This window comes from Ammospiza nelsoni, chromosome 6, assembly GCF_027579445.1.
Source record: "Ammospiza nelsoni isolate bAmmNel1 chromosome 6, bAmmNel1.pri, whole genome shotgun sequence".
NCBI lineage: Eukaryota > Metazoa > Chordata > Aves > Passeriformes > Passerellidae > Ammospiza > Ammospiza nelsoni.
The window spans coordinates 44,602,186-44,629,109 of NC_080638.1; the positions used below are offsets into that span (position 1 = coordinate 44,602,186).

The 26,924-nt window shown below is 41.2% G+C and overlaps 1 protein-coding gene across 1 annotated transcript in view; it reads right to left on the reverse strand.

Annotated features, from left to right (window-relative positions):
* Positions 1-23,680, reverse strand: part of STON2 (stonin 2) — a 53,187-nt gene extending 29,507 nt beyond the window's left edge. The window contains exons 1-4 of the mRNA XM_059473710.1: positions 23,543-23,680; positions 23,079-23,284; positions 22,386-22,631; positions 15,990-16,187 (exon numbers count right to left, since the gene is read on the reverse strand). Coding sequence (XP_059329693.1) covers positions 15,990-16,187; positions 22,386-22,631; positions 23,079-23,166 — 532 coding nt within the window. The 5' untranslated portion in view covers positions 23,167-23,284; positions 23,543-23,680. The remainder of the gene's footprint in view (positions 1-15,989; positions 16,188-22,385; positions 22,632-23,078; positions 23,285-23,542) is intronic.
* Positions 23,681-26,924: the final 3,244 nt, after the last annotated feature.

The following is a 26,924-nucleotide window of genomic DNA, read 5'->3' on the forward strand; positions in this document are numbered from 1 at the left end:
ACAGACATACTGAAGCAAGCTTGTTTCTCAGGAAACAGGTTTTTTCCTCACAAGGTGGCAGTCCCTTGACCTTTTGTCTAATACAAAAAAACTTTTAAAATGTGCACATTAATTAACTCAGATTACAGACAGAATCAGATTTGTGGGGAAAGAAATAAAATCTGCCTTCCAAAAAATACATGCATCATAGAGCTGTTATTATCTCTAACCACAATGTCTCAAAAACTGTCAACAGCTTTTGTAAAAAATGTAAAGGATAACTTCACTCCAAAATGCCTGTTAAGCTGGTAACTCAGCCTGTGCTTGGCTGTGGGAAACCTAAATTCAACTCTATTTTTCCTCACACAAGAGCTCAACCTGAACTTCACGTTTCTCATCCTACAGAAGGATCCTCCCCACCCTGATATTGCCAGTTTGGGTCCAGTCAGTCAAAACCCCACCTTGGACTTTGATGGAAGCTCAGTCAAAATCCAGTGTGGCCACAATGCCTTTCCAACAACCCCTACAGAAAAACTAAAGCCAGCTGATAAATACAGTGTGTCCAGTTCAGCACTTGTAAGATTGTCCTGTGGATGTTTGACACCTCTCTGGCAGGTAGTGTTGTAGATAGCAAACCAATAAAGCTTCTACTGCTGGGGCCTGCTTGTCAGCCTAATGGATCTCACTGCAGAGCAAATCACTGAGTCTCTAAATTCTCCCAGCTACCCCTGAGAAGGTGTAATTTTCATCACACCTCACATTCATATTTTTTTATTTCTATTCATCCTTACAAAATATGAAAGCTGTATGAAAGTCTTTTTTAACTCTGTTGCCTGAGGCATTTGAAGCATAGATAACAGATAAGGACTTGCTGTTGAGTAGTATCTTGTCACTGCTGGCCTGTATTCATCCTGCAGCAGTTGAGAAAGAGAGAATAAACCAAGCCCAGGCTGAACATAATCCTCAGTCAGCAGCATTTGGCTTGTGTTTATCAATTATTTTGCAACCACTGAATTCTGAACAGTTGCTTTTCCAGGATCCTTTCCCTGGGAGGAAAATTTGGCAAAATTAAAGCTCAGTAGTACAGAATGGGTTTCTGTAGTATCATCCTAGCAGGACAAGATGGTTTAGGCCAGGATACAATTAAAGCAAAAAAAAAAAAAAAAAAAAAAGAGAAACAAACATAGAAAATGAAAGGCATCAAAATACATTAGGAGAAAAGGTTAACTGAAAGCCAGATACTCCTCAGCTATATAACACATGGCATAATCCAGGCTCTAGTCAGAGCTAAATACAACTTGTCATGACTGAAAATATGTATACCCAAACCCTCTGATACGTGGGAAATCTATGAGACATAGTCTCTGACAAGCTTCTGCTTGTTACATAAATCCACATGCCTGAAGCAGCCTTTTGCCAATAAGCGTTTAAGGTCTGTGAGAAGAAAAGTGTGTAGAGAAGTTCACAGGTGACAGATCACTGTCCAGCTGGTCCAGTTCTCATGCTGAGAACCCTGAGAGATGCCTCCTTCAACCCTAAGAGTGTCCTAACCATGCCTGCCATTTAAATCCATTTGAAATGGATCCCTTCAGATGCACCTCCTATCACAAGTGACCAAGCCCTTCCTGGCCTCTGAGCTGTAGGCAGGAGCTCTCTGCCCCAATGACAAGGGTGGTTCAGAAGTGTCTGAGAATGCTATTTTCCTCACATCCTGGTTGGATTCCAGCTGACAGAAAACATTTCTCCTGCTGCTGTGACGCAATCTGTGCTGTGGCTGAGGAGACCAGGACCTGTGTGCATAGAGAGGGATGGGTGGGTGAGAAGCGAGGGGGAACACAAGGCACTGTTAAGACCTGTCTGATTGAAGAGCCACTGGGTTAGGTTGGTCTGATGTTCAGCCATCCCTTCCAACAAAAAATGCAAAAAATGAGATTTTCGTTTGAAGTCTTTCAAGAATTTACAAATGAGAGTATGTGTCCATGCACCCCCCCCATATATAGAAATACAGATAATTATATGCATAGACAGAAAGAGAGAGTACCCTGGCTCACCTGCTGCATGCTTCTGCTGCCTTGTGACATGCAGGCACGTAACAGAGAAAGGCTTCAAACACTGCCTGAGGCAAAAAAATCTGAAATCTTAACTCCTGACCATAATGAGTAGAAGGTGTACCACTTCTCCAGTGCAGTAACACTGAAGGTAACAGAGACATAATCAGAAGAAGCAGCAAAACCAGTGCTAAAGTAAATGCACGATCCTCAGGATTTATGAGGAGGAAATAAAGCTTAAAACTCTGGCCTTTCATTCTTCTGGAGCAAAGCAAACTCTGACATGCTCAAGGAATTACATATTTGTGAAACAGCTCCTAAGCCTTTAAATGACTATTACAAAAAGCTGCCTCCTTTATTTGTATAATTTATAAAAACTTTATCTTCAAGTGGAAGATGCTTTTTAATGAAAGACTTGTGTATTCTGCCATGTTACACAAAAGTCACATCTATTGTACTAACTCCTGGTTGAAAGAAGAGGTGGTAAACATCTGGACCACAGTGTCTGGAAGCTGAGAGAAGCCTCAGTCACCTTAACGACAGATATATTGCATAAGTCAGTTTCTTTACCTCAGTTTAGTGGAAATTTTGTCCAATTGCATTTCCTATTACACTGCCAGCACAGACGGTACAGAATGACTATGCTAACTGGGTGTAACCAGCTTTATTCTCACCTGCCACTCATTTCCATGGACTGGGAGTTACATGGTTAAAATCACATTCTACTGAATCACTTGAGGAATGCTCAGAGGACTTTCCTCAAGACCAGTAGTTACAGCAAGGGACAGAGTGACTCTACCTTGGCCAAGGGGATGAGTTGCAGAGCTACTAATTGTGTTCAGAATGTGAGAAGCCAAACAAAGGCTTTTCACATCTGAGGCATCACGGTTGATTTGTCCAGGTCATGGTCTGAATGGCTGATGGAGACAAATTCTCCAGGCCAGCAACATGCAGTTTAATGAAGACTTGTTCAGTCAGCCTTATTAGCAAGGAATTTTGCAGTGTCTAAGGAGGAGGGGTTGATATGCCTTCAAAAGGACACAAAGGGTGCTAATTTCTAATCTCTGCTCCATTCTTTAAAATTCATAGCCAAATTATAAAGTATGTGAAACTGAGGGGAAAAAACCCCCATGCAGTTGATAAAGGCAGCCTTTGTATTCAAATTTCTGTGGGAGAAAACATAGAGTAAAAAATTATCTTGGAGGATCTTCACTCTTCCCACTATCTTACCTCATCACAGGAATTAAAAATTACTTTATGCTTATAGTGCTCAACAGTCCTGCCATTCATAACAGAAGACAGAGATATCAAAAAACATGCCATGGCCATAGTTCATTGCCTTAGTGAGTCTAGCAGCTATTTTTTAACAGAAGTTGTATTTTCACCATTTTTACCATTTGTTCACTGTTTTTACAAGTGTTGACTTGAAAATTACTTTAAAGTAATTTTAAAATTTTTAAAGTAACTTTTAAAGTAAACTGTACTGGCAGATGCAGCATACAATTTGGAGACCATTACTGTATATTCATCATAGTGTTTTCCTCTTTTTAAACATCTTCCCTTTTGGTTGCACATGGTCAATGTGGAAACTAACTTTATTAAATACATTGCAAAGCCAGCTCCACTTACATGGAAAAAATACAAAACATTGCATTTGCCAAAGCGAACTGGGATTGAAGGCCTTTGAAACAAAAAAAAGTAAATAAATATATAGGGAGTGTTAAGTTGTGAAACTTTTCAGGAAAGATAGTGAGGAATATCTACCTCCCGATGATTACTAGGCAATTAGATTAAAAACAGCACAAGAACATATTTTACACTTTCATTTCACGTAGGCGACAGGCTCGGTGTGACTGTAGCAACTTGGCTGTGTTACATGTCTGTCTAGACTACTGCATGGGGACTCTGTGTGGTTGTGATGTTAAGCATAGAGACCACTTGCCTCCAAAACTTAATCAGCTTGAGCAGCATTTTCCCAATTTATGCTAATTTAAGCAAAGACTTCTATACTCAAACACTACTCATAGTGTTTGAGTATAGAAAATAAAGCTTTTTTTTGAGAGGTGGGAGAATGATTTAATGAATCAAGTTAGAAAAATGAAAATATCCACAAAATTTTCATCCATAAAATTGAGTTTTAAAGATAACATACATTTGTTTTTAATTTGATGGTAGAAATCTAGGTATAAGAAATCCTACAGCACCATACAAAATAGAAGATGTCTAGGGAAATACTGCATCTTCAGATTCCTGTAAGGTGCAGAAATTATAGTCACTGATGGAATTTAAATGACACTTCAGGGCACTCCAGTAAAGCATTAGCTACTGCTAGAATTGGTATGTATTTTCTCAAGGACTATTATTACTTCACTACTTTGCAACAGTGCTACATCAATTATCCGGTCAACAAAGAGAAATTTATGTTCGGAACTAGATTATGAAGAAATTCTTTTGCATGCAGAAGGGTCTTCTGCCAAGTAAAGGGGAATGACAGTCCCTTTACTCATTTTCTCTTCTCTGCCAGAAGGGAATGCAGGATGCAGCAGATCACCCACTAGAAACAAGGTGATGCCATTGGCATCAAAGCTTTTAAGCATTTAAGTTATTTTGAATTGGAAAGAAATAGAAGTAGAACTGCACCCAGAAGAGAAAAATTGGGCAGGAAGAGAGAAGATCCCATGGTGAAGAAAGGGAAAAGGAACCGTGTGGGTTAAAGAGCATTTCTTAGAGCAATGGCTCAAGCGACACCTTGAAACTTTTCTGTAAAGCAGGAGATGGGTTGAAGCTGTTTAAAGCTGTTCACTGAGAAATAACTGAAATGCAGAAAAAGTACAGCCTAGTCATCCATTGTTGTATTTTCTTCCCCCTTACTTTTTCCCTGGAGAAAGATATCAAGAGGCACATGAGCTGGATTTCCAGGTGTAGCAGGAGAAGCCTCCTGGGTCCTGGTCCCATGCTGTTTGCCTTGAGAATGATCCAGGAATTATCAGGTTATTCTCAAATGCCTTTGCTCATTGAAGAGTGACTCTTCTCCCTGCCATATGGTGAGGGATGAGTTGATTTCTACTGAACCTGTTTCTCATTTTATCCAGTAGACAAGGAGCTACTGGGTCTGGCAAAACCCTTCTCCTTTCACCCCAGTTTGTTCCATTAGTTCAGGTTTAGGTTGTTCAGAAGCGTGAGACAAACTGGTTTTATTCTGTGGATGCAGCTGGACTGTCAATCTCAGCAGAGCACAGCTCACTCTTTTGCCCCAGCAGTCCTCCACCCTCTGGCAGACCTGGATCACCTTGGCAGAAGGACAGAAGACAGGGCTGAAGCTCCAGTCACGACTTTTTAACATCTAAGTCTCTTGGCAACTGAATCCCCTGATGAAAGCAGATTGCATTCAAAACACCTTCTCTGCATTTCCCTAACTCCTTTGCCCTCTAATAGCCCCCATTACTGACAGTATCACCCTTATGAGAACCCTCATGTCCATTGCCTCAGACTGCTCTGTTACTGAGATGCCATCTGTTCTACTGCAGCACCGACCTCTGTTAGCTAAGCTGCCTTGACCTTTATGGGAGATCAGTTCATCTGATGCTGTCCATCTCTGGACACATACGTGACTAATCAGGAAATCAAGTGCTCTTCATGATGTTTGAATTGTGCTGTGACACACAGACTGGTTCCTGCAAGCCTGGGACACAGAACAGCCAAAGGAGCTGAAGCTGAGTCCTGTAATTTCAAACCAAGCAGAGATCAAAAGCATACCTGCAGAGTTTGATCACATTGTGGGGAAGCTCTCATTACACTTGCTATATCTAAAGAATTTGCAGTGGCATTGATTTTAGCAGAGATGTATGGTCTTAGCAGCACCCTGAGAACATGCCCATGTTGTTAATCCATTGCCACTGTGTCTTCACTGCCTTTGCAGCCAGGCTAAATCAAGGAAAATTGCTCATCTGTAATACAATCTGTATTTATATTAAGGCCAGATTTACCCTGAAAGCCTGATGTCTACCATCAGCAAGGAGAGATCTGTGTGTGCAACAGTAAGCACACAACTCTGCTCTTCAGCTAAGCATGTTTTCAAATACAGCCTTCAAAGCAGTGCAGCTTGGTGGCTTTACCAAGAAAAGCATAATCTACTCACTGAGACGAAGATGCAAGATGAAGACTGTGCAGCAGGCCAATTACAGCATTTGCTGAAGAGACACACCAACACTCAAAGAAGGGGAACAATGCACATGCAACTGCATCAACAGAGTGAAATGCCTTTGTGTCTCTTCCTCCTTGGAGACGAAAAACTCAAAAGATTTGCGAGGAATCCTGCAGGTCTCCCAGGATACACCATAGTTTGCACTAATAATGTGTTGCTGGAGGCAACCAAGCCTGAACAAACAGATCAGTCTAGGGGAGGAGGAGTGGTGGGTTCATGAAAGCAAAGCCACCAGGAAAGCCCCCCTAACTCCTTTTATGTAAACTTTCCCACCCAGATCCTAATGTTGGCTGGCTGGTGAAGGGCCTGCTGCAGAGGCAGTGCAGTGAATTGTGTCCCACTCTGGAGCCAGCTGCCTGTGCTGGAGGCAGCCCTGTGCAGCCCCGAGGCACGGGGAGAGATGACACTGGTGCTGTGGCTGGTGTGACAAATGCACTAACACCCTCCAGTTGTGTGCTCTGCCAGGAGCACCATGTGCCTCTCTGTTCCCTCTGTGTGCCATGTGCTCCCTTTCCACCCAGCGCCTCTGAAGACTCATGCCCACCACCAAGCATACAAGTGCACGTGTAGCAGAGGCAGGACACAGCAAGCACATATACACTATCAGTTTGAATATACTGCAAGGGTACTTGCCTGATGCACTGGCTCAAAAGGAAATATCCTGGGATGTATCAAGGAGACAATTCCTGAAGATGGGAAAATGAATATCTTGATATCAGGCTGTGGTGAGACCTCAGTCTTGCACAGTTTTGAACACCACATACCCGAAAGATTAATTCAAACAGCGACATGAGCTGAGAAAAGCTTTCTAGGAAGAAGAGGAGAATGGAGAACCAGAATACTAAAGAGCTTGTCTCATTCAGTTCAGCAAATGAACACAGAAAGAGAGATAATTACCCTGTATAAATATATTAAACTGCTTACACTGGAGAGGGCAAAAAGCTATTTGAAAGACAATATTGGCACAGGAACACATGGATAGGAAATGGTCATGAATACATTTACATCAGAGTCCTGGGAAATAGATTCCATTCCTATGATCTTAAGTGAATCATGTTTAAATAAAATGTCTACGCATGAAAATGCAGCAGCTTCAGTAAACTGTTGACTAAAGTATCCACTTAAATGAAATAATTTCTACAAAGCCTGTAATGGGCTTGAGAACACAGAGCTGCAGGACATATGTTGGCAGGATCTCTAATCTCCTTTTAGACACTAAATTAAATGGCTAGATGTGGAGAGGAGCACACTGAAAATTTTGTTCAACTGTAACAAGAATAGCTGGGACAGGAGAATCTTGGAAAGTTTTAGATGCAAAACCCAGATCTGGACTTCTTCACAAAAAGTACTGAGCACTCGTAATAATTTTTAAAACTGAGTCCTAAGTGATTAGTTCAAATCAGTGTCCATGAAATATACTGCAGTACCACAAGGGTACTGACAAGTAAATTGGACTGGCATCCATGTGACAAAACCCAGAATCACAATTCTCATTCTTGCTAAGCAAGATCAGAATGAAGAAATAGCATGAAGTCTCCTCTTCCCCTCATGTAACACTCACAGTCACAATGCAAATACTAGTTTATATAGGCAGACAATTTTGGTTTCATCTGTCAAACATGAGGACAATTAAGACCAAATTGCTTCTAATAACAGATGAACATGGTTATTAAGATTCATGTCATATCTGTGCTCCAGTATTATATGGTTTGATCAAGGCTACATGAGGTGAAAACCAGAGATATCGAAGCAAAGCCATAAATCAGCAGTTTCCCTAGGGTACTGTCATCCAACTCTGCTCATTTCTGCCTTGGAATAACAGAAAGTGTTACATTTTGTCCCTAACACTGGGGTGGAATAAAAGAAAAAACGGAGGCAGAAGTCCTGATAAAAATGGACATTTATCACAAGTTTCTAAGTGGGCACAAGAAAATAAGTTGTGAACATAGAAGCTGAAGGTTTTGCTTAAATTATTCTGTTCACTATTCCTGTTTTTGACAAATCCGCTTCCCATTTTATCCCACACTGTTCTTTGAGGAGATGACTCTATAACTGATCCCCTATAGGTGTTCATCATCACTTTTCCAATTCCTGTGATGCGTAGTCTGCCTTTCTAGGTTTTGGATGATGTCACAGCAAGAGACAAACAAGCAAATCCATGCATTTGGGTATTGTGAAATTTCTCCTTCTTACTTGCTGTCTGCTGCTGCCAGCTTTTTCACTGGCTGTTTTACTCTGCCAGCTCCATTCATTCAGCCCCTTCATAATCAGACAGGAAATTCCACACAGAACTGGGATCTCTAATCAAGAGCACATGCAATGATTTACAACTCTTGTTAATTGGTGAAGCCTTGCTTGCTTCTCTGCCACACAGAATCAGGGGTGGAAATGCCACTTCTCAGGTGGGTGACTCCTTCCTGCGGTGAATCCCGCTGTGGTTCTGGAGCGGCAGAACTGTGTTCCCTGGGGGGCAGCCAGTGCTGTAGGGCAGCAGCATGAAGCTGGGACAGTGCTTCTCCAGAGCTACTCCATGGCTACAGTGCCATTCCTGCCTCCTGTCAGCACTACAGCAGCATGCTGCCACGAACTGAATGCAACAGGCGAGATGATGTCGCTGAAAACTGCCAGCGATGTTTTCTACTTAGAAAGAGATAGGGGAGATATCTTGGTGTTCTTCTCTCCCAGCAGCTTTAAGCTTGGAAGCCGCTTAGCATCCTGCAGAATTGATCCAAACAAACCAAGCTGTTCCTCTGTGAACACAGCAATCACAGATAGCTGCTGCACTCAAGCATCCCATCTCCAATCAAGCTTTACACTGAAATGTCCTGTCCAGCTGCAAAATCTCCTGCTGAACTCCTCAGGCTTATCATATCAGCATGTGGTGTTCTGCATTAGGGACCAACTGGGGCCAACATAAACACTGTGGCTGAGGAATCACAGCCTTACAAACAGAAATAAAGGGCTTCATACCACCTAGTCTGCCTCACTGAGACAAACTACAAAGCACCTACTCATATCTGTTTTCTTGAGATATTGCCTATATAAAGGCAGATGAGAAGGTCAGTCCTGTGACTTGCCCTGGACTTCTCTCTGCTGTCCTTTGAGCTGATCTATGTAAAAACATTGGTAAATAGGTGCGAAAAGAGTGAACTACATCAAGTATACATGTAGGCTCAGCATTTAGCTCTTCTATAATAAAGATAATTCAGCTACAAATCCACAGTTACTGTACCTTCCACTTCTGAATAGTCATGAGAAGAAAACTCAGCACCTGAACTAGGAGATGCTCATTTAGCTGTTTGCAGCACAGGGCCAATGACATGGCACAAGATCAGAACTGATTCTATGCTAGCAAGCAGACAAAAATCCACTAAATTACAACAAAGTTATTTTATATATATATATATATATATATATATATATATATAAAATACATACACACATAATGTTATAAAGTTTTTAATTGTAACATTTCCGAGCAATAATGAAAATTAGACTCAGTGAAATGCTGTCACTTTCTCTTCACTCACTTTGCCTCCTCCTTGTCTTAGACTTGGTTTTCTTACAATGCAGAGGAGCAGGGAAATCCTAATTAATTCACAGGAGTAAGCACCATAAGACTCAGCCTTGTAGGCATTAGTAGGAGCAGACACTTCTGAGCTTTCTTCTAACTCCTTTCTTACTATAAGAGCAATGTTAAATCTTGTCCTCCTACACCCTGATATTTCTCATTGTTCCTGAAGAAAAAGCAAGAATCTGATAGTCCTACAGTAGCAGCAACCACTCTTCCTTGTGAGGCAAGGTAACAGAGAAGATAAATAACCAGTGTTATTTTCTGGTGTGTAGGGGAGGCAGGTATTGGACCTTTGGAAGTTAGCAGACTACATTTAGGCCCACAAGAGCTGGCAGAGCTGAGCTCATTGACATCTCAGCTTGCTTTAAATGTTATCACTAGGACAGTCCTTTTTAAAAATTAAGTTTTGAAGGGATGGAAATGGCTGATCAGGGACTAACTTTGCTGCAGCTGATGTTAATCAGAAAGATATTATGCAAATATTTGCTCAGGATATGGTAGTGTTATAGAATGGCTTAGGTTGGAAGCAACCTTAAAAATCATCTTGTTTCAACCACCCTGCCTTGAGCAGGGACACCTTCCACTAGACCAGCTTGCTCCAAGCCCCATCCAGCCTGGCACTGAACACTTCTAGGGATGAGGCATCCACAACTTCTCTGGGCAATCTCTTCCAGTGCCTCACCACCTCACAGTAAAGAGTTTCTTCCACATTGCCAGCTCATGTTGAGCTTTTCGTCCACCAACAGCCCCACGCCTTTTTCCTCAGGGCTGTTCCCAGTGCATTCCCTGCGCAGCCTGCAGCTGTGCTGTTATTTCAAACTGAAGGGTTTGGTGCAGAAATGACCAGGTGAGGTTCTTTGGCCTGAGACATGCAGGAGGCCAGACTGGACAATAATAATGACAACACAGCCCTCCTTTCTGGCCTTAAAGCCTATGAACCAGATGCCTGCACACCAAGATTATTTTCTATTTCTCTCTACTGAATAGTGGAAATAAACATTTGTTTATTGTTGTACCTGTTCTTTCCTCATTCTAATAGTTCCCCCATCCTCCTGGCAGATTTTCTGAGCCTTCCTTCCTGCCACAAGGCAGGACTGAGACAGTGACTCCGGCCCACTACTTTTACCTGCACTCTTCATCAAAGAGCAAGGTTGTCAGTCTATATGGCAAAAGCTATTTCTACTTCACCTAGGTCCAGTTTGCACAACCAAGCTGCAGGCTTCCTCACTGCAACACAGGGAAGAGGACTGAACTCTGCTGCAGAGGTCATTGGGACACTGCAGCCAGGAAGCCTTGAAGATGAGCTAATTTCCAGTACACAGGTCTATCTTGGGATCACAGCACTTCTACTGCCAAGAATTATCTAGACCTAGCTTCTCAGATCTGCCCCATTAATTCATTACTCTCCAAGAAGCTAAAAATACATGAGAAAAATCTGGGATGACAAGAAGGATATAAAACTCCTGAATTGGTGGTTGGTATTGACATGAAAAATAAAGAACCCTGCCTCTGGTGCTGAATCTAGCCCTTACAGTTTGGAGTTGTTTAGGAGTATATTTTAGGTGCTATTTGTTGATGGTATTCTGGAGTCCCCTCCTCCTTGAAGCAAGGGTTGGTTGTTCCTCTCTGCAGCCTCTCCAGCTGGCTTTGGCAGGCTCTCATGCACAAGTTTTCATGTGTCTGGGACTGGGACCCAGCACAAGCTAGTTAATAGTTACACAGCACAACTGAAATGCAGCTCTGGATGGAAGGTGGTAATCATCAGCATGTACTATTCTCCCTCTTGCCGTGGTAATTAACATGGAATAATTTCAGAGCTTGTACCCTGTTCATGGCATTCAGTGCAACCACAATGCACAGCCATATAATCTGTTCAAAGCTGCTTGTTTGAAACTCACTGAACACCATTCTTGCAGTCATCGTATCAGGATTCAGTATCTAGCTGGCTACAGTTACAGAAGAAGTGTAACAGAAACACTGCAGAAAAGCATTAGGAAAAGGTTTGAAAAGTTATTACTTGCCCTCTGTTACCGTCAAGAGATAGCTGGAGCTGAGCTTGTCAGAATTGCCATTTCCAAGTTTTGGAAGAGAAGCACCAGAGCCCCATTAAATGATGTTGAAAACAACAACATTCTCAGAGTTAATTCCTTGTGCTATTTATGAACTGTCTGGATTTTTGGAAGTTAGGGGTCGCACATGCAACCTTCTATCTCCAAACATGCAGATGTTCTCAGAAAATAATAACACAAAAATTTCCTCAGTATCCCAGTAGTCCCAGAGATACAAGAAAGTGCCAAAGAGAACAACTGGTCAGCAGATTGAACCGTTAACATCAAACATGGCATAGCTGCAGCTTTGCTAAGATACAAATCACAACAGAAGCAACAACTACCAACAAGGCACCTAAAATTGCTATGAAGAAAATTATGCCTACACACAGACATACACAGCTTTATTATCTGATACAGAGAGACTCTATTATATAGTCTATGAAGTTTATAATAGAATATAGTTTATGAGCTATGTAAATATATATATCTTCTTTATTACATGCATACTGACCATATATAACTATATTTTGTGTACAATATAATTTTAATTTATATAGATAAAATTATTTTAAAGAAGAATGGTGAAATGCAGAAATCTAAATCAAGCTGTGAGGTATTTGGGCACAACCTCAGAACAGATCCATAACCACAGTTACAAGAAGTCCTCTCCGTTGCTCCTCTGTCTCGCAGATATTTGACCTTTTTTGAAAGCTGAGACAGGCATCTGCTACAGAAGGAACAAATACTTGTATTGTATCAGTAACAGAGATGTCCTGTGTTACTTATCTTGCAGAGCACAGCACAAAGGCCAAAAGTTCCTACTTCTTTTCATGCTCATTGATCCAAGCTGGGCGATGTGGCGAGGCATGGTAAGAACTCTGAGGCAAGGGCACTTCAGCAGCACCAAACACAGCTTCACACACACTGTGAAAGCCCAGCTGTTGCAAAGTGCTTGCTGTTAGAACCACATAAACATGCCCCTGGTAAATGGGCAGTCTGCTATCACCTGACCCACATTTCTTGGCTAGCTGCTGCAGGCTAAAGAGTCCCTTGTGCTGGCAAAGCTGACGATAATATAAAAGGCTTCTTGGTGCCAGATTTCAAACAAGCATAGGCAATGAAGTGCAGCATCTTTTAGCTGCACTTTGATAGAAAAGCACATATTTTTCAGCTCTGCTCCTGCAACACTGCTGCCTTTACAGGACATCAGTCTGCTTATCCCAACTCCATCAGTCAGGAGGTTTTCTGCTGTCCCCTGTAGCAAGGGTGAATTTTCAGGTTGCATCACTCAGGTCTCTACCATCTTCCTCCTTCAGATATCTTCCTAGGCTATATCTTGCATAAACACATGCATTATATAAGCTCAACCCCTTAAGTTTTACACTCACATTTTGTGTCAGTTGTGAGAAAGTTAATTCCCAGCCAATTCTACCTGCTTAGAGCCCACCAGCCCTGGACACCAAGATGCACATTTTTATGCTGGGACTTGTCTCTGTGTATGCCTGCAGTCAGACCTACCTCAGGCTTTCATCTGCTCCCACACAAAGCCCTGTGCCCTGAACTACCACAGGCAGCTGGTGTTTAAGCATTTTGCATGCAGGATTAATTCAAGACAAGTGGTGAAATTATGGAATAGTGTCCTTTTATCCTGTTCAGGCAATAAAAATTCACCATGGCTAAAATAGTTATTTTACTTAGCATCTGACCACAGAGTAGAATTTTTCATGCTTTTCTCATCACCAGGTTTTTCTCACTTGAAATAGTATTAAACCCAGATTATTTCACAGACCTGATTCTTTACCATCACTAAGTAGATCAAACATTGATTTATTATTTTCACAAGGCTTTTAGCAGTGAAATTAGTCTGATTTTTTTTTCCCTCCAGCAAGCTTGACCTTGGAATCAACATCTTGGTTAGCAGTCAACGTAACTTCATCATCACACAGAGCATGAGGATTCCTCTCTTTGCCTTCACGGCAAAATACATGCCATTTCATTGTCTTGGTGGAGCCTTCAAACTTTACTACAGACTGAGGCAGCCAGTCCTTTGAGGGGAGAAATGCAAATCAAATGCATGATTCAAGTCAGTTTAAAGAACTGAATTTCTGGAGAGGGGCAGAGAGGATGGAGAGAAGAAAATGATCATACATTTTTTGTCCACTTATGCACTGTTATGATGGGATGACAGTGGGCTGAACAACAGAAGAGCAGCCACAACTGTACAACAATTCCATGGCAACTAGGTCCTCAGCTTCTCCACTTCCACAAACCTTCCTGATGCCAGCAGCCACCTCAGGGAGTGGACTGTGAGGCATCCCAGGAACAGCACAAACAGATGCACTTTGTTCATGCTGCTCTTTTGCAAACTCTACACCTGCTGACACAAAGGCTCCCTGTATTTCACACTTCAAGTTCCAGTATCACTAAGGTACTGGAAGTGTAAGTGTATCTTATGTTTTATGTATTTTATGTTTATGATTAGTGTACCTTATGTTTTAACTAACAGCACAGCTTTGCTTGTATTACCTCCTTTTTTACTTGCAAAATTTTTAGGTGACTGAAGTGAGCTTTTGTACTCATCTTGCTAATAAATATGTCAGTTTGTGACTGACTGAGATAAGAAAGTTGCACACAAAGCTTTTACTGAAGTATCAGCTTCACTTTGGGCCATATGTAGGATATAATCCCATGAGTATGACATGCATATACAACAGCCCTTTGTTTATGACTTGCCTATATAATGTGAAGTTATATATGCACTGGGCATCTCTCATTCCCTTTGCTCAGATGGAGACAGCCCCAGTGACAGCAGCCTATACCAAATCACAATATAGCGATATCCAGCACATACTCCAACTTGCCTATTCTACCTTTCTACCAAAAAGTGGTTTCCAAACAGGAAAGCAGAGTATTCTGAAATAAAAATGGTCAGACAGATTTGTGGTAACTCAATTATTTGAAAAAAGAAACAGCTCTACTTATCCAAAGTAACTACTACTACTCCACAAATCCTTTGTCTAAAGTGCTGAGCCAGGACCTACCATGCTGCTGTTTATAAATCTGCTAGAAGTCTAACCCAGCTTCACTGAACCACCAAATAATACTCTTTGTAAGTGATGTATGCATATGTTTCTTATGGAAGGGATATATGACCTCAGTGAGGCTTGGGAAGCCCATTCTGACAAAACAGATCTTATTTCCCACATATTTTTACATTCACCACCTGAGAGAAAACACATTAAATATCTCCCACGTCTGAGCTATCATGACACCAGGGAATTGATTTTCATCACCAAACTGTGTAGCTACTGACCTTCCTCAGCTTGGGTTGAACAGCTTTCAACAATGTGCAGGTGCTTCCTCCTGGAGCTGTGTATTTTTTTCTGTGTCCTGACATGTCAGCTTTTTTATGTGCGGTGAAAGCTTTGTCATTCAGCAGTTCCCATCCTCCATGACATGACTGGCACTATTCTGCTCTATTTCTCTCACTTCAGATTACCCAGAGTACAACTGAGGAGCAAAGAGCTACAATGCCATGTAGCACATTTTTCCATAATCAGGATTGTTTCTGAATAGAGCCCTACAAGGTCAGATGCAAGATCCTTAAATGGTTAAAATCTGCTCCTGAACCATCTTATGTCATGTTTTACACTCTCTCTGCATTTACTGTTCAGTAACAGTGCAAACCACTATGCAAAGAATGCCTCCAGCAAACTGGATCTGTGTCTTGGCACTCACTGGAAGAGAGGAGCAAGCAGAACTGGGCCTGCCTCAGCTGAATACACTGCTGAGAAAACTTCTGCATGAAAATTAAGGAAAGGCATCTAGCCTCTCCCACAATATATTAGTTCCTAGATCAGCTTAAGCTGATGTGGCATGTCAAAAGCAGAAATGCTCCAAGTCTATCAACAGGCACACAGTTGCATTTGGCTCTAACTTCAGGAGCCTGCACATGTCAGTGCTGTGTAAAGTCCAAGTGTGATTTTTTTTGAATTAGAGTAGAACAAAATGCTAGTCTGCCTAATCCTTGAGTTTATTCTGCTTTGGATCCATTCCCTGTGGCTAAATTCTGAACAGTGAGTTTGAGCAGCATCAAAAAGATTGAGATGGAAGCTTGAAGGCTTCCCTCTTACCAGCTGAATCTGCTGCAGATGTTCTACCACTGGTCAAGTCCTCGGTATTCAGCGACTGCAGATCTGTGTAGGAGGGAGCAATGCTTGGGCTGCTGGTGTCCTCCGAGTTGGTTGTCCAGCTGCTCTCTGAGGCACGGGCCTGCCTCTCAGAAGAGTTGGAAGAGGGAGAAGTCCAGCTGGGTGCTTTTGAAGCAGACACTGGTCGCAAAAAACAGGTATTGGTTAGAGACATGCAGGGCAGTCTACCCAGAGATCACAACTATTCCAAAGGCATGCTAGATCAGCATACTGAGGCTCTGTAAATACAAATTCCAACATGCACAGCAACACAGTTATTTTGTAACAAATGCAGAACAACTTAGCTAGTGCCTGGCACTGTCACCTCCAGCACTACTCAGCTGTCTGCCTTAGATTCCATGCTGCAGGCAGCCATATGCTTTCCTGTTGCTCAAGTACTGGAGAAGCTGTGACTTTTCAGAACAAGATTTCACGTTTCTGACACTGCTGACAAGACCTGAATATGTTTGTTGTGCAACTCTGTGGAGTTTTTACAGCACCACAGTTTTTTTTTAAGTGGTTTTATTTAATTTAATTAAGCATTCCCTATCTGTAACACCCACTCAAATGCAGTCATCATCTCAGGAACGCTCTGCATGGAGGGGGAGTATAAAAATTACCTGAAATTGACCTGAAACTAATGTGCACGAGGAATAACTTTTGTTTGTGAACATGCAGAATGTAGAGCCCCAGTCTGAATATACTACATAACATTTTTGCTCAGTGTAGAACAAAAATCCTGTTCTCATTTGCCAGACTTGCATGTCAAACAGTTCAGACCTGCCTAACCATCACCCAGAGCTCGGAACACAATCACACACATCCACTGCTATGAGTTTGTATTCTGTACTGTTTGTATTGCATGCTCTTTGCCCACATCAGCACTTGAATGCTAGCAACAATGGGCAGCTCTAGTGAGGAAATAATAAAAAAGAAAGTTATGGTAATAAAGTCTTCCTGAACTAAGGAAAAGTGTACAGGTAGAGACTTGTTCTAATTTAATATCAGCTTAGTAACTATTTTCTAAATTGGTACATCTGTATTTAGCTATTAAACCAAGAAAGATCTTGATGCTCCTCAAATCTTGCAGTTACAGTGAACAACTACTGACACAGAGATTCTCTTCTCAGTATGTAATAAACAAGCAACTCTTACTGTGATGACAGATACTTTGGAAAAAAATGACAAATTTAGTTAAAGAAGATTTCTTTCTCTCCATCCAAGTGATGTGATGGGACATTATTCCACATTATGGAAACCTTGATATGGGCATAGACAGAACATTCAAACAGTGCTCTCTGCCTTGCCTCTTGAGAAGTGTGAATTTATTTTGTATATCTGTACTGATAGCCTCAGGTAAGCAGGCAGTGGTATTTTTATAAGTGTACAGCTGTGAAGCTACTGACTCTGAGTGCCTTCCAAGGAGTCATCCCTGAGGATGAGGAGCTGTAAGGCAGATCTGCCTCCTTATTGCACAGGCTGACAGCTGTTGTGTCAGACACAGAACCAAAGCCCACCCCTCCTCCCTGCATAACTGCACACTGTGAGGTGCTCAGTGCCTGTAGAGAAAGAATGATGAGTGTATGATTGTAATCTGTCAGCACCTCTCTCAGTCCTTTTGTTAAACACAGCACCTGAAAAGCCATCCTTAAAACTTCAGCTGAAATTGCTCTGACAGACAAAGCACTTTATTTGGACATAGAGGACAAAGGGAAAAGCTGAACTCTGTATGTGGATCACTAACAGGAGCCAAGTGTTTTTTTAAAAGTGTGCTTTATATCCTAGAAACTGTGGAATTATTTAATTTTAAAAAATCTTAGATTTCCAGTGGTTTTTTTTAAGTCAGTCACAGCAATATGAAAAAACAGGCTAATTTAGAAACATGTAAGATCTAAGAACTCAAATACTGCCAACTAGTTTTGTGCTTTCCAAACTCATTTTTTATCTAAGAAGGCATCTGACTGGACTAGCATTGCCAAATTTTTCTATGTAAGGGCATATTAATTTTATTCCAGGCAAGTTGGGCCATCTTGAAAGAACAGAATTGTTTGCTTTTTTCCTTAAAAGAGTCTTGTACTTTGGAAAACCAAAATCACAGGGAGCTTTTTTTGCAACAGCTGTTCTTTAAATTCTTACTACAGTCACCTTCTACCTGTGACTGTTCTAGGTTCCTCAACACTAATTATTAAAACTAGCAAAAGGGCATTTTCCCCTATGCTGAGCCAAAAGACCATCTAGCAATCTCAAAAAGCAAGACAAGCAAAAGTAAACATCCACACATGTTTAAGATCTCTCTTCAGATGCTTCTGCTTGCTGCTCTTCAGATTCCTGGAAGCGCTGCAGCCAAATTCCTAAATGAGGCAGGGCTCTTGTAGAAATTTTGAATTCAGTCTCTAATGCCAATAGCCAGAGAGTCACAGCCTTTCTGCTGTAGGAATTTCTCAGAAATCTGTTTATGTTGAAAGACCGGTGCCAGAACTATGCCTAAATTGCAAATTCTGTAGCATGCATTGGATACTGAAACTCAACTCACTGATTCCCAAAACAAAAAACGTTTCCTTCAACATGCACTTTAATTTTCTTGACATATCTATGCTTAAAACAATGGATTGGCTTTTAATACGCAGATTTACCTTGAAGCATTAATTCCTTTTTGGTGTTTTGAGGACGTGTTCCTTGATCCCTACACTGTATTATAATAAACCATGTTAGCATAATTTATTTTCTTATTACATAGGACTTCAGATTTTTCTCATTTTAACACATTTAAGCATCACAGTTTCTAGTGACAGGTGTAGTTTCCAGCTGCTGATCTTGTGTTGCAAGTATTGCCTACTTTCAGAGAGAACAGCACAAAGTAGTTAAGCCCAGATATGCTGTTGGATAGCCTCTCAAGGGTCATGGTAAGAGTCCAAGTAATTTGAGCCATTTAAAACCAGACAAAGCTCTTGGGAAGAAGTGGGCGTGGCTGAGCAGGATGGATGATGTAATAGATCTTGCCTTACTCTAATTATGGTGAGTAAGAATACCTCATTGAATTGAAGAGTCCAGCTAACACTGATAGAATATGAGACTGTGAGCTGGAGGCCCATTGTGTAACAAATGCAAATGTTTTGTCACCTGCTGGCTGTGATCATTTACAGATTGTGTAGCATTTGTGATAGGAACATTTGGGTCAGCTTTAAAATCTCATTTTTCACTTTGGCAGTAACAGTTTGACTAGGCTGATAATAATCATACCAAAATTCAAATTTCTCCTTTTCCCCACAAAAGGAAAAAAGAGAATGGGACACCACAATACATAATTTCTCTTAATATTTCTATGGCCTCACTCAAGAGTTTTTGCTTCTTGAGGAGAAATCCACATGATTTGGCAGCTCTCAGTTAACTATACATAAATCTCAAATGCTGAAATATTTTGAGTCAAACATTTTGCTTAGCATTTACTCTACCTGAACCTGGCAGAAGGAAGGGTTTACAAGAACATATTAAATAAAATAGTTTTCACTGTGAGTGAGGCTTATTATGGGTGCTTTTCATTTCTGTACCTCATATTTTGACCTTTCTTTTCATCTTCCAAATTCTTTGCCGGTTTGTTCAGCCCTGTTTCTTGCCATCAGTCCCTCAACCTCTGCAGCCCCAACAATGCCTTCAGTTTTCCCAGAACAAAAAGGATTCAGCATTAGCCTTGGTTTTGTTTAAAATGTACCTCCTATAGAATAACCACTACATTCCAACTGTATTTAAATTGCTATTTTTTTAGACTCTGAGTATTTTGAGAGAAATATTTGCTTTTGGGGAAACCTGTGCCAAAATACTGTAGCCCCAATGTACAGAATCTCTCTCTCTGAGGATTGATCCTCTTTGCTCTCATGGCACTCTGGAAATCCCACTTTGCAATCCCCTTTTCAAAATGTTTCCAGGCAGCCTGGCCATCAGCCTGGGTAATTATCTGGTCAGCTGAGCAGCTGTTCAAGCATATTCAGACAGACAGACAGACAGACAGACAGACAGAGACGATTTCCTAACAGCGCTGGAGCCCGGACAGGGGTGCTGAGCCTCCAGGACGTTGCTCTTCACAGCTGCCTGCACAGGAAACAGATTTCAAATGTGGCCATCCTTCCCACACCAATCCTTCTGTTTGCACTTAGCCTTTACACTCCTCCCTCCTCCGGCTGGGTACTTGCCATTGTTCCTATGCAGAGTGTTTTCTACTGGAAATGAGTAATTGCTGTCACCTCGGGCTTTCCACTCCGGGTGTTAGCGAGCGCAGCTCTCCAGCTTTGCTGCCGCCCATAGAATTAAATCGTGATCTGCACAATAATGGACAACAACTAGGCTGGAGTTTATCCTACCTCTTGCTGTCAAGTGTCAAAGTAAAGGACCAGAAACAAAGACCTGTCATTTCTGCTTCCCTTTAGAGGCTGTCAGCTGCACTGGTCTGGCCCTTTATCATACAGGGTTCAGAAAAGGAGTGGGACCAGCTCATAAGTAAGGATTTTAAAATACCCTTAGGAAACACTTCCTTAGGGTTCCTATATAGTTCATAGAATAACAGTTTCCCATGCAAGAATTACATGGAGTACACCCTGGTCTGTTAGGGGAACCACCCTCCTCCATGAATCTCAGATGCCAAAGTCAGCATGCAAATATCCTCCCTCAGTGACATGGATCATACAGGACAAAGCTCTACAGGGGCACAAATGAGTGTCTCCTACAAAACTGCAATGCTTTTGGAAAGTCTACTCTACTCCCCTCATCTGGATGTCCTAGACCTCTGCCTACAGACTAGTGTCCCCTGTGACTGAAAACACACACCAACAGGCAGTGCTTTTGCTAATCATATACCTTAAGGCCAGGCCACATCCCTCCAAGGGTAGGACATCAGGTAATATACCATAACATTTGGTTTATGGAAGTCTTTTTCTTATGATTAGCTTTATTAAGGTTGAGCAAAGATTTTTAATTTAATTAAAAGATTTTTTTAATTAAGAAGGTGTATTTATAGGTTTTTCAGTTAACAAGAACATAACAACATTAGGATGGAAATACCAAGTCAGAGCAACCAACAGCCCCATTTGAAAAAGTACGTGGCTGTGTGAGTAAGCATAAGGATCACATAGCCATGAAACTAGAGAGAGAGGTAGAGTATCTCAGTTTTACATATTTACACTTCATGGGTACTCCTCCTTCTCTTCACATCACAAGGATAAATCAGTATTTACAACTAAGAACCAACAAATAAATATAAAGAAGATCAGAGAAATCTCTTTTAGAAGAGATTCTAAAGGTTCCCTTACTTGTGCACAAAGGTCCAACCATACTGTCTCAAAAGGACTAGTCTGTAGCATCCATCAAAATAGCAGATGGAAAACCAGATGGGATTTATCCAAAACCCAATCCAAAGCTGACAATCCAAGTTTTCTGACAGAAGTACTATTCATGTGTTACAGGGAATATCTGATGGACTCAGTGAGCAGAGGAAAGCTATAACTCTTTAAACTGCTTTAATAAATAGCAGTCATAAAGTGGAATTAGTAAGAGAGAATCTTGAAACTTGAAACTTGAAAAAGTAAACTGTTGTTTACTTTGGCAATTACTCCACAACCTCCTGCAAGGAAGGACAGAAGTCTGTTCATGCAGAAAAGCTAGAAGCTCATATAGCCACATCAGTTACCATGAGCTGATGAGGCAAGGCAGAGGATTTGCATGCATGTTTAAAGCATGTCAGAAAGAACTGCTATATTTGAAGAAAAGTGCATGCAGTGCTGGAATTAAGGTAAACACCTGTTGTCTTTGTCATTCTCCAGCTGCTAAATCACAAGACATCAGGAAGTATCAAAAGAGAGCAGGAAGTACTGATGAGCACTGGCACATTAGTTGCTGGTATCAATGAACTGCTGGCAAAAAGCATATGGGGACTAAGATCAGGCAAAGGCTAGGATCACAGAGGTGATTACCACTCTTTGCGTTCCAGAATACAAAGGCAAATATGGCTTAGACTCTTTCAATGGCTTTTCATATCTCTATGTAAGAAATGTCACTGCTGAAAACACCTCTGTGCTCTTTCCCCATGAATGCATTTCGGCAATCTCCAAGACTTAGTCAAGACACAGGTGGAGTGAATCACAAAAGGCTTTCGTTTTCTTTACAAAAAGAAAATATTTCTTGTTCAATCCAGAAGGCCCTTTTTGAAACTCTGATAACATTAATTGTGTTAAAATACAGTGCAAACTACTCAAACCTTTGAGAAGCCAAAGAGCAAGGCAAAAATCCGGTATGCTTTCATTGTACTTTGTTATCTTACTGGAACAGACTTTCTCATTGCTTTTGCCTTACCTGTTTGTGGGTGGGTTGATGAAGCACTTGTCCACGGTGCATCTTCAAACTGAACCCAAGCACTGATGGACGATGACAGATCAGTGCTGGGAGACACATGGTTACCAGAATCCACCTTGGGCTGCTCAGCTGCCTCCTCCAGCTCTGAGCAGAAAAGGTCTTGAAATCCTCCATTTGCACTGTGGTTCTCTTCTGAAGATGTGTCAGAGGAATTAAAACATTTCACTGGAGGAGCCTCAGTGCTACCTAAAATAGAGGTAACATAGAAAGATTTACAGGATTGATCATTATTTCATTGTTTTTTATTGAAACATCAAAAATTTGCTACTAAATGTAGGAATTTTTCCTTCACTTAATGCAGTTTTTGGATTAACACTGGGCAGTCTTGCACTTGATTTTAATAGGGGAGATGTCCTCTATGGCTGGTTGGATACTGCCTTGAATTTCGAAGCACAGATCCAAAACCTGTAGTAGATCTACATTACATCACACAAGAAGAGTGATTTGCCTTTTTGGCCCAAATTCTCCTATTACATAGGGGTAGCAGGAGATAATTCAATCTCTGCACAAACTGCTTCCACTTAGAAGGCAAGCTGTCCCACATATATCACATATATATGCTAGATTTATGCCAGTACTTGGTCTAAATCAAACAAGGAAGTCTCAGCAGTTCCAGAGAAAATCAGAGCTTACCTGGTGGGGGAACAGGGAGGAGCAGCTCGTCAGGGAAGGACACCCACTCGGACTGGTGGGAGGCAATGACACCGGTCAGAGATGTCATATTCGCAGCCGGTCACTCATCTTCACTCGGGGATCAGAAGGAGGAGGAAGCAGAATGGGAGAGGTACGGTGGAGATGAGACAGTAGAGGGAAACTCCTTTGCACTTTCTTTTCAACTGCTGTTAAGACAAGAAAGTAGATGATTTTTTTTAGAAAATTAAATGGGAGGAACTAGTGCCACCATTTTTTTATAATACAGAAAGTTAAAGCAATTTATGTACCACAGTCACAGTACTGTCAAAGCACTACCACCTTTGAGACAGGAATGTCACTTGTGTCTAAAGGAGGGTTACACTTGAGCAACTCCTTCATATAAAGCAATCATCTTCATGTTAAAACACCATGACCATCACCAAAACCAATGTTTTAGTCCTTACTCAAGGAGCCATGCCTCTCATGATCCCAGCAAGAGCAGATGAGGAGATTCTCCCAGGTTTAGCAAATTTTGATGATGTAACTTAATCCCCACTCCAAGCTATTAGCATGTCTTTGCCCACCTTGCTGCTTACAATGTCTAATCCCTTGGCAGAGCAAGCAATAAACTGCACATTTCATTATCAATAACATTTATGTAGCTGATTCTAGAATGAAGATGAGTGGCCAATGACTCTCATCATGGTCTGAGTATAGAGAGCTGCCTTCTCATCTAGATGCACCTTCCACTCTGCTGCTTGACTGGCACTCGACATTTAATTTTAAAAACCATCTTAGACCTTGTCCAGAGTTAAGCATGATTTTGCTGTAGCTCAGCAAATGTTTTCACAGATGTGAAAACTGAATTTAGTAGGCCCTTCAACAGTATGCACCTCACACAGATCTGTGAATCTGCTAGATGGAGTGGAGCACTGGAAAGTGCTCTGGTTGTTAGCTAGTAACCAGGAGAGTCAGGTCCAGGCAGTGAAATTCTCTCTGACTGGAAACGATGACCACCCCAGTTTTGCAAAACTTCAAAACTCTCAGAAGACTCTTCCTGGGGAAATATGCTAATTCTGTCCCCAATTATCTCAAGCACTGAAGCTCTTGTTGCCATGGTGTTGAAGTACTTGAACATACTGAAACTCTGACCTATTTGAAAGAGCTTTAAGCAGCGTTTCTTGGCCTCCTGTCTCTCACCTAACTAAAGGGTTTTTCAGGGTGAAACTTCATGTTAGTGTACAAGAACAGATACTTCACCGAGACTACTCTTTACCCCACATTAACAAAATTTGGGCCTAAAAAGCAAACATATTTAAATGCATTCAATCTTCAAGCATTTCTGAAGGAGGCAGATCATTAAATAGCTTCCAATATTATTATTCTCCTCAGGACCACAAAGTCCTTTGTCAGCTGAAGGCAGATCAGCAGTCAAGAAAGAGCTGAAAACGTCAAAAGTTCAGAAGTCACAAACCTGCCTGACAACTAGAATTCCTGTCAGAAGATGAATCTTTTTGAGCAGAATAGAATGAAAAATGTACCATTTTCTGCAAAAACAAAAAAGGATCCCCAGAGATAATCCTGATGGTCAAGTGCAATTTGCCATAAGACTGATCCCCCCTTGCCATAGACTTTCCAGAGGCTATGAACCCCTGACCAGTCACCCTGCACATCTCACCCTTGTTACACAACCAATTCCCTCCTGCAAGGAGCAGCAGCACTTGAGCCCCTTTTCCTCCACTGCCATGGCAGGACCCCTGTCTCCATGCAGTGTGGGCAGGTACACCTGCCTACCCTGAATAATATCTATTTTGGGTGCTGTTAATAGGAACTACAAAGCTAAACATAGAAGCAAGCTAAGGGAAAAAAAAATCAGATGTTTAGGGTCATCTGGAGGCCATAAAAGGGAAGGAGAGGATGACCTTGGTGTCTTGTTTTTCTCATGTGACCAATTAAGCTGTTTGTTTTGGTCTTGTTTAAATATCTGTAACTAAGTTTTCTTTTCCCAGACAACTGGATACTGACCTGCCCTTTCTCCTGGAAAAGTCCTGACAGAAGCATGAAGTGGCAGGAAATGAAAAAAGAAAACAGTTTACCCTGCCCTGTATGCACAGAGACTTCAGTAGAGCTCATTTTAAAATTTCTTTTTCTTTTTAATTTCAAGAGGAAGAAAGATATGAAAGAAGGCAAGAAAATGGACTGTTTCAGCAGTACAGATACGTGGGAGAATTACACCATTATTTTAAGATGGATTTCCTCTAGTACCCTACTGCCCTGTGACAAATATAATTCTTAAAATCCATTTAGTACCAGACAGCAAAACTAGCACTTTAAAATGGATAGTAATCATTATAAGCCCAGAAAAGCATCAGAATACTGTGCATTGAGGGTTACACAAGTTTCCCATGACAGGAATTTTCTAGAGACTTCCCAGTTTGGTAAATAAAAGAGATTGTGTTGACTTATCAGGGTTATCACGCCCTTTAAACAAGCAGCCTGAAAGAGAAGAAAGGCAGTCTGAGTAACTAATAACTTCAAAGATATTCAGCATAGAGGCATTTTGAGGATGCATATGTTAGGTTAAAAAAGAAAAAGATAGAATTTTGCATTCTTTCAACATTCACCAAAGATCCTCAATCCCACCCCTTGACCTAAATGCCTGTACAGAATTATGAATCATGTATAGCTAACACCTGTGCAGACTATGTGGAAAAAATACTTCATCCACAAACTTCACCTCTCATTCACTCTCCAAAATTCTCCTTCAAGAAAGACCTATGCCCATCCCAGTGTGAAGCAATGGGCCTCAGCCAGCACAACACCAGTGCCACTGTGCATTCAGTTAACACAACGATGCTGCAATCTGCAGAACCACTACAGAGGTAAATCTCTGCAGAGGAACCATTTGAATTGTGGGTAACCCTGAATCCTCTCTGTACCAAAGCAGCCGGCACCACTATTTAAACACTGCAGTGAGTACTCTGCAAGTGAATTTCAGAGTGTTCCTTCCTGTTCTTCAGCAATCTCAAACATCTCTGGCTATTCCTAGAGGAATGAACTTTGGAGCCTACTAGGACTAAGAACAAATGGATCTTCTAAACTCTAAGTGAGCTACAATTAAAGCAAAAGTTTATGCTGCACAGCCCAAATAAGAGCAGATGGAAACACATTTCTTGGAACAAGATATAACCAGGCCAGACCAGCAACCTTTTTCTGTCTACACTAACAGGATTGTTTAGATTGTTACTTCTGGATTTGTGTTATTATGTGCACTAAGCATTTAGTGCTGAAGTGGTTAAAAAAAGTAAGCTAATTTATCAGATTTTTGGTATAAAAAAAAAAAGAAGTGAATCAGAAGTTTGTTTGTTTCCTACTATTACACAGTAAATACAATGTTTTACTTATTCACCCCAATGATCCTTACCATCAATTCCAAGGCAGTGACCTGACCATGAGGAAAAAAACCTCTCTAAGAAGCTGAAATTTCTGCTTCAGGTGTCCCTTTTTCACATTACAGTTTCACAGTGGTGCATGTAAATATGAGTGACAAGCAGGTGACAGTTATTTCCAGGTCTCCAGGAGGCAGAGATCACAGAGCTGGAACAAAACTCTGTGTCTCTTTAGTCCCCTCAGTGTTTTGATTATACAAGCCCTTCTGAAAACTGATGAAGGTTTATTCTAAAATGACAGAACTGCTTTGATAACTAGAAACCTCTTATTTCAAAACTATGTAAATTCACAGACTACAGCCATTCCTTCTTGTGATGTGATTACACATCTGTCCTTTTGTACAACTCCACTCCAGAAACAGATGAAAGGAATAGCATTGTCCTTCTCCCTTTATCT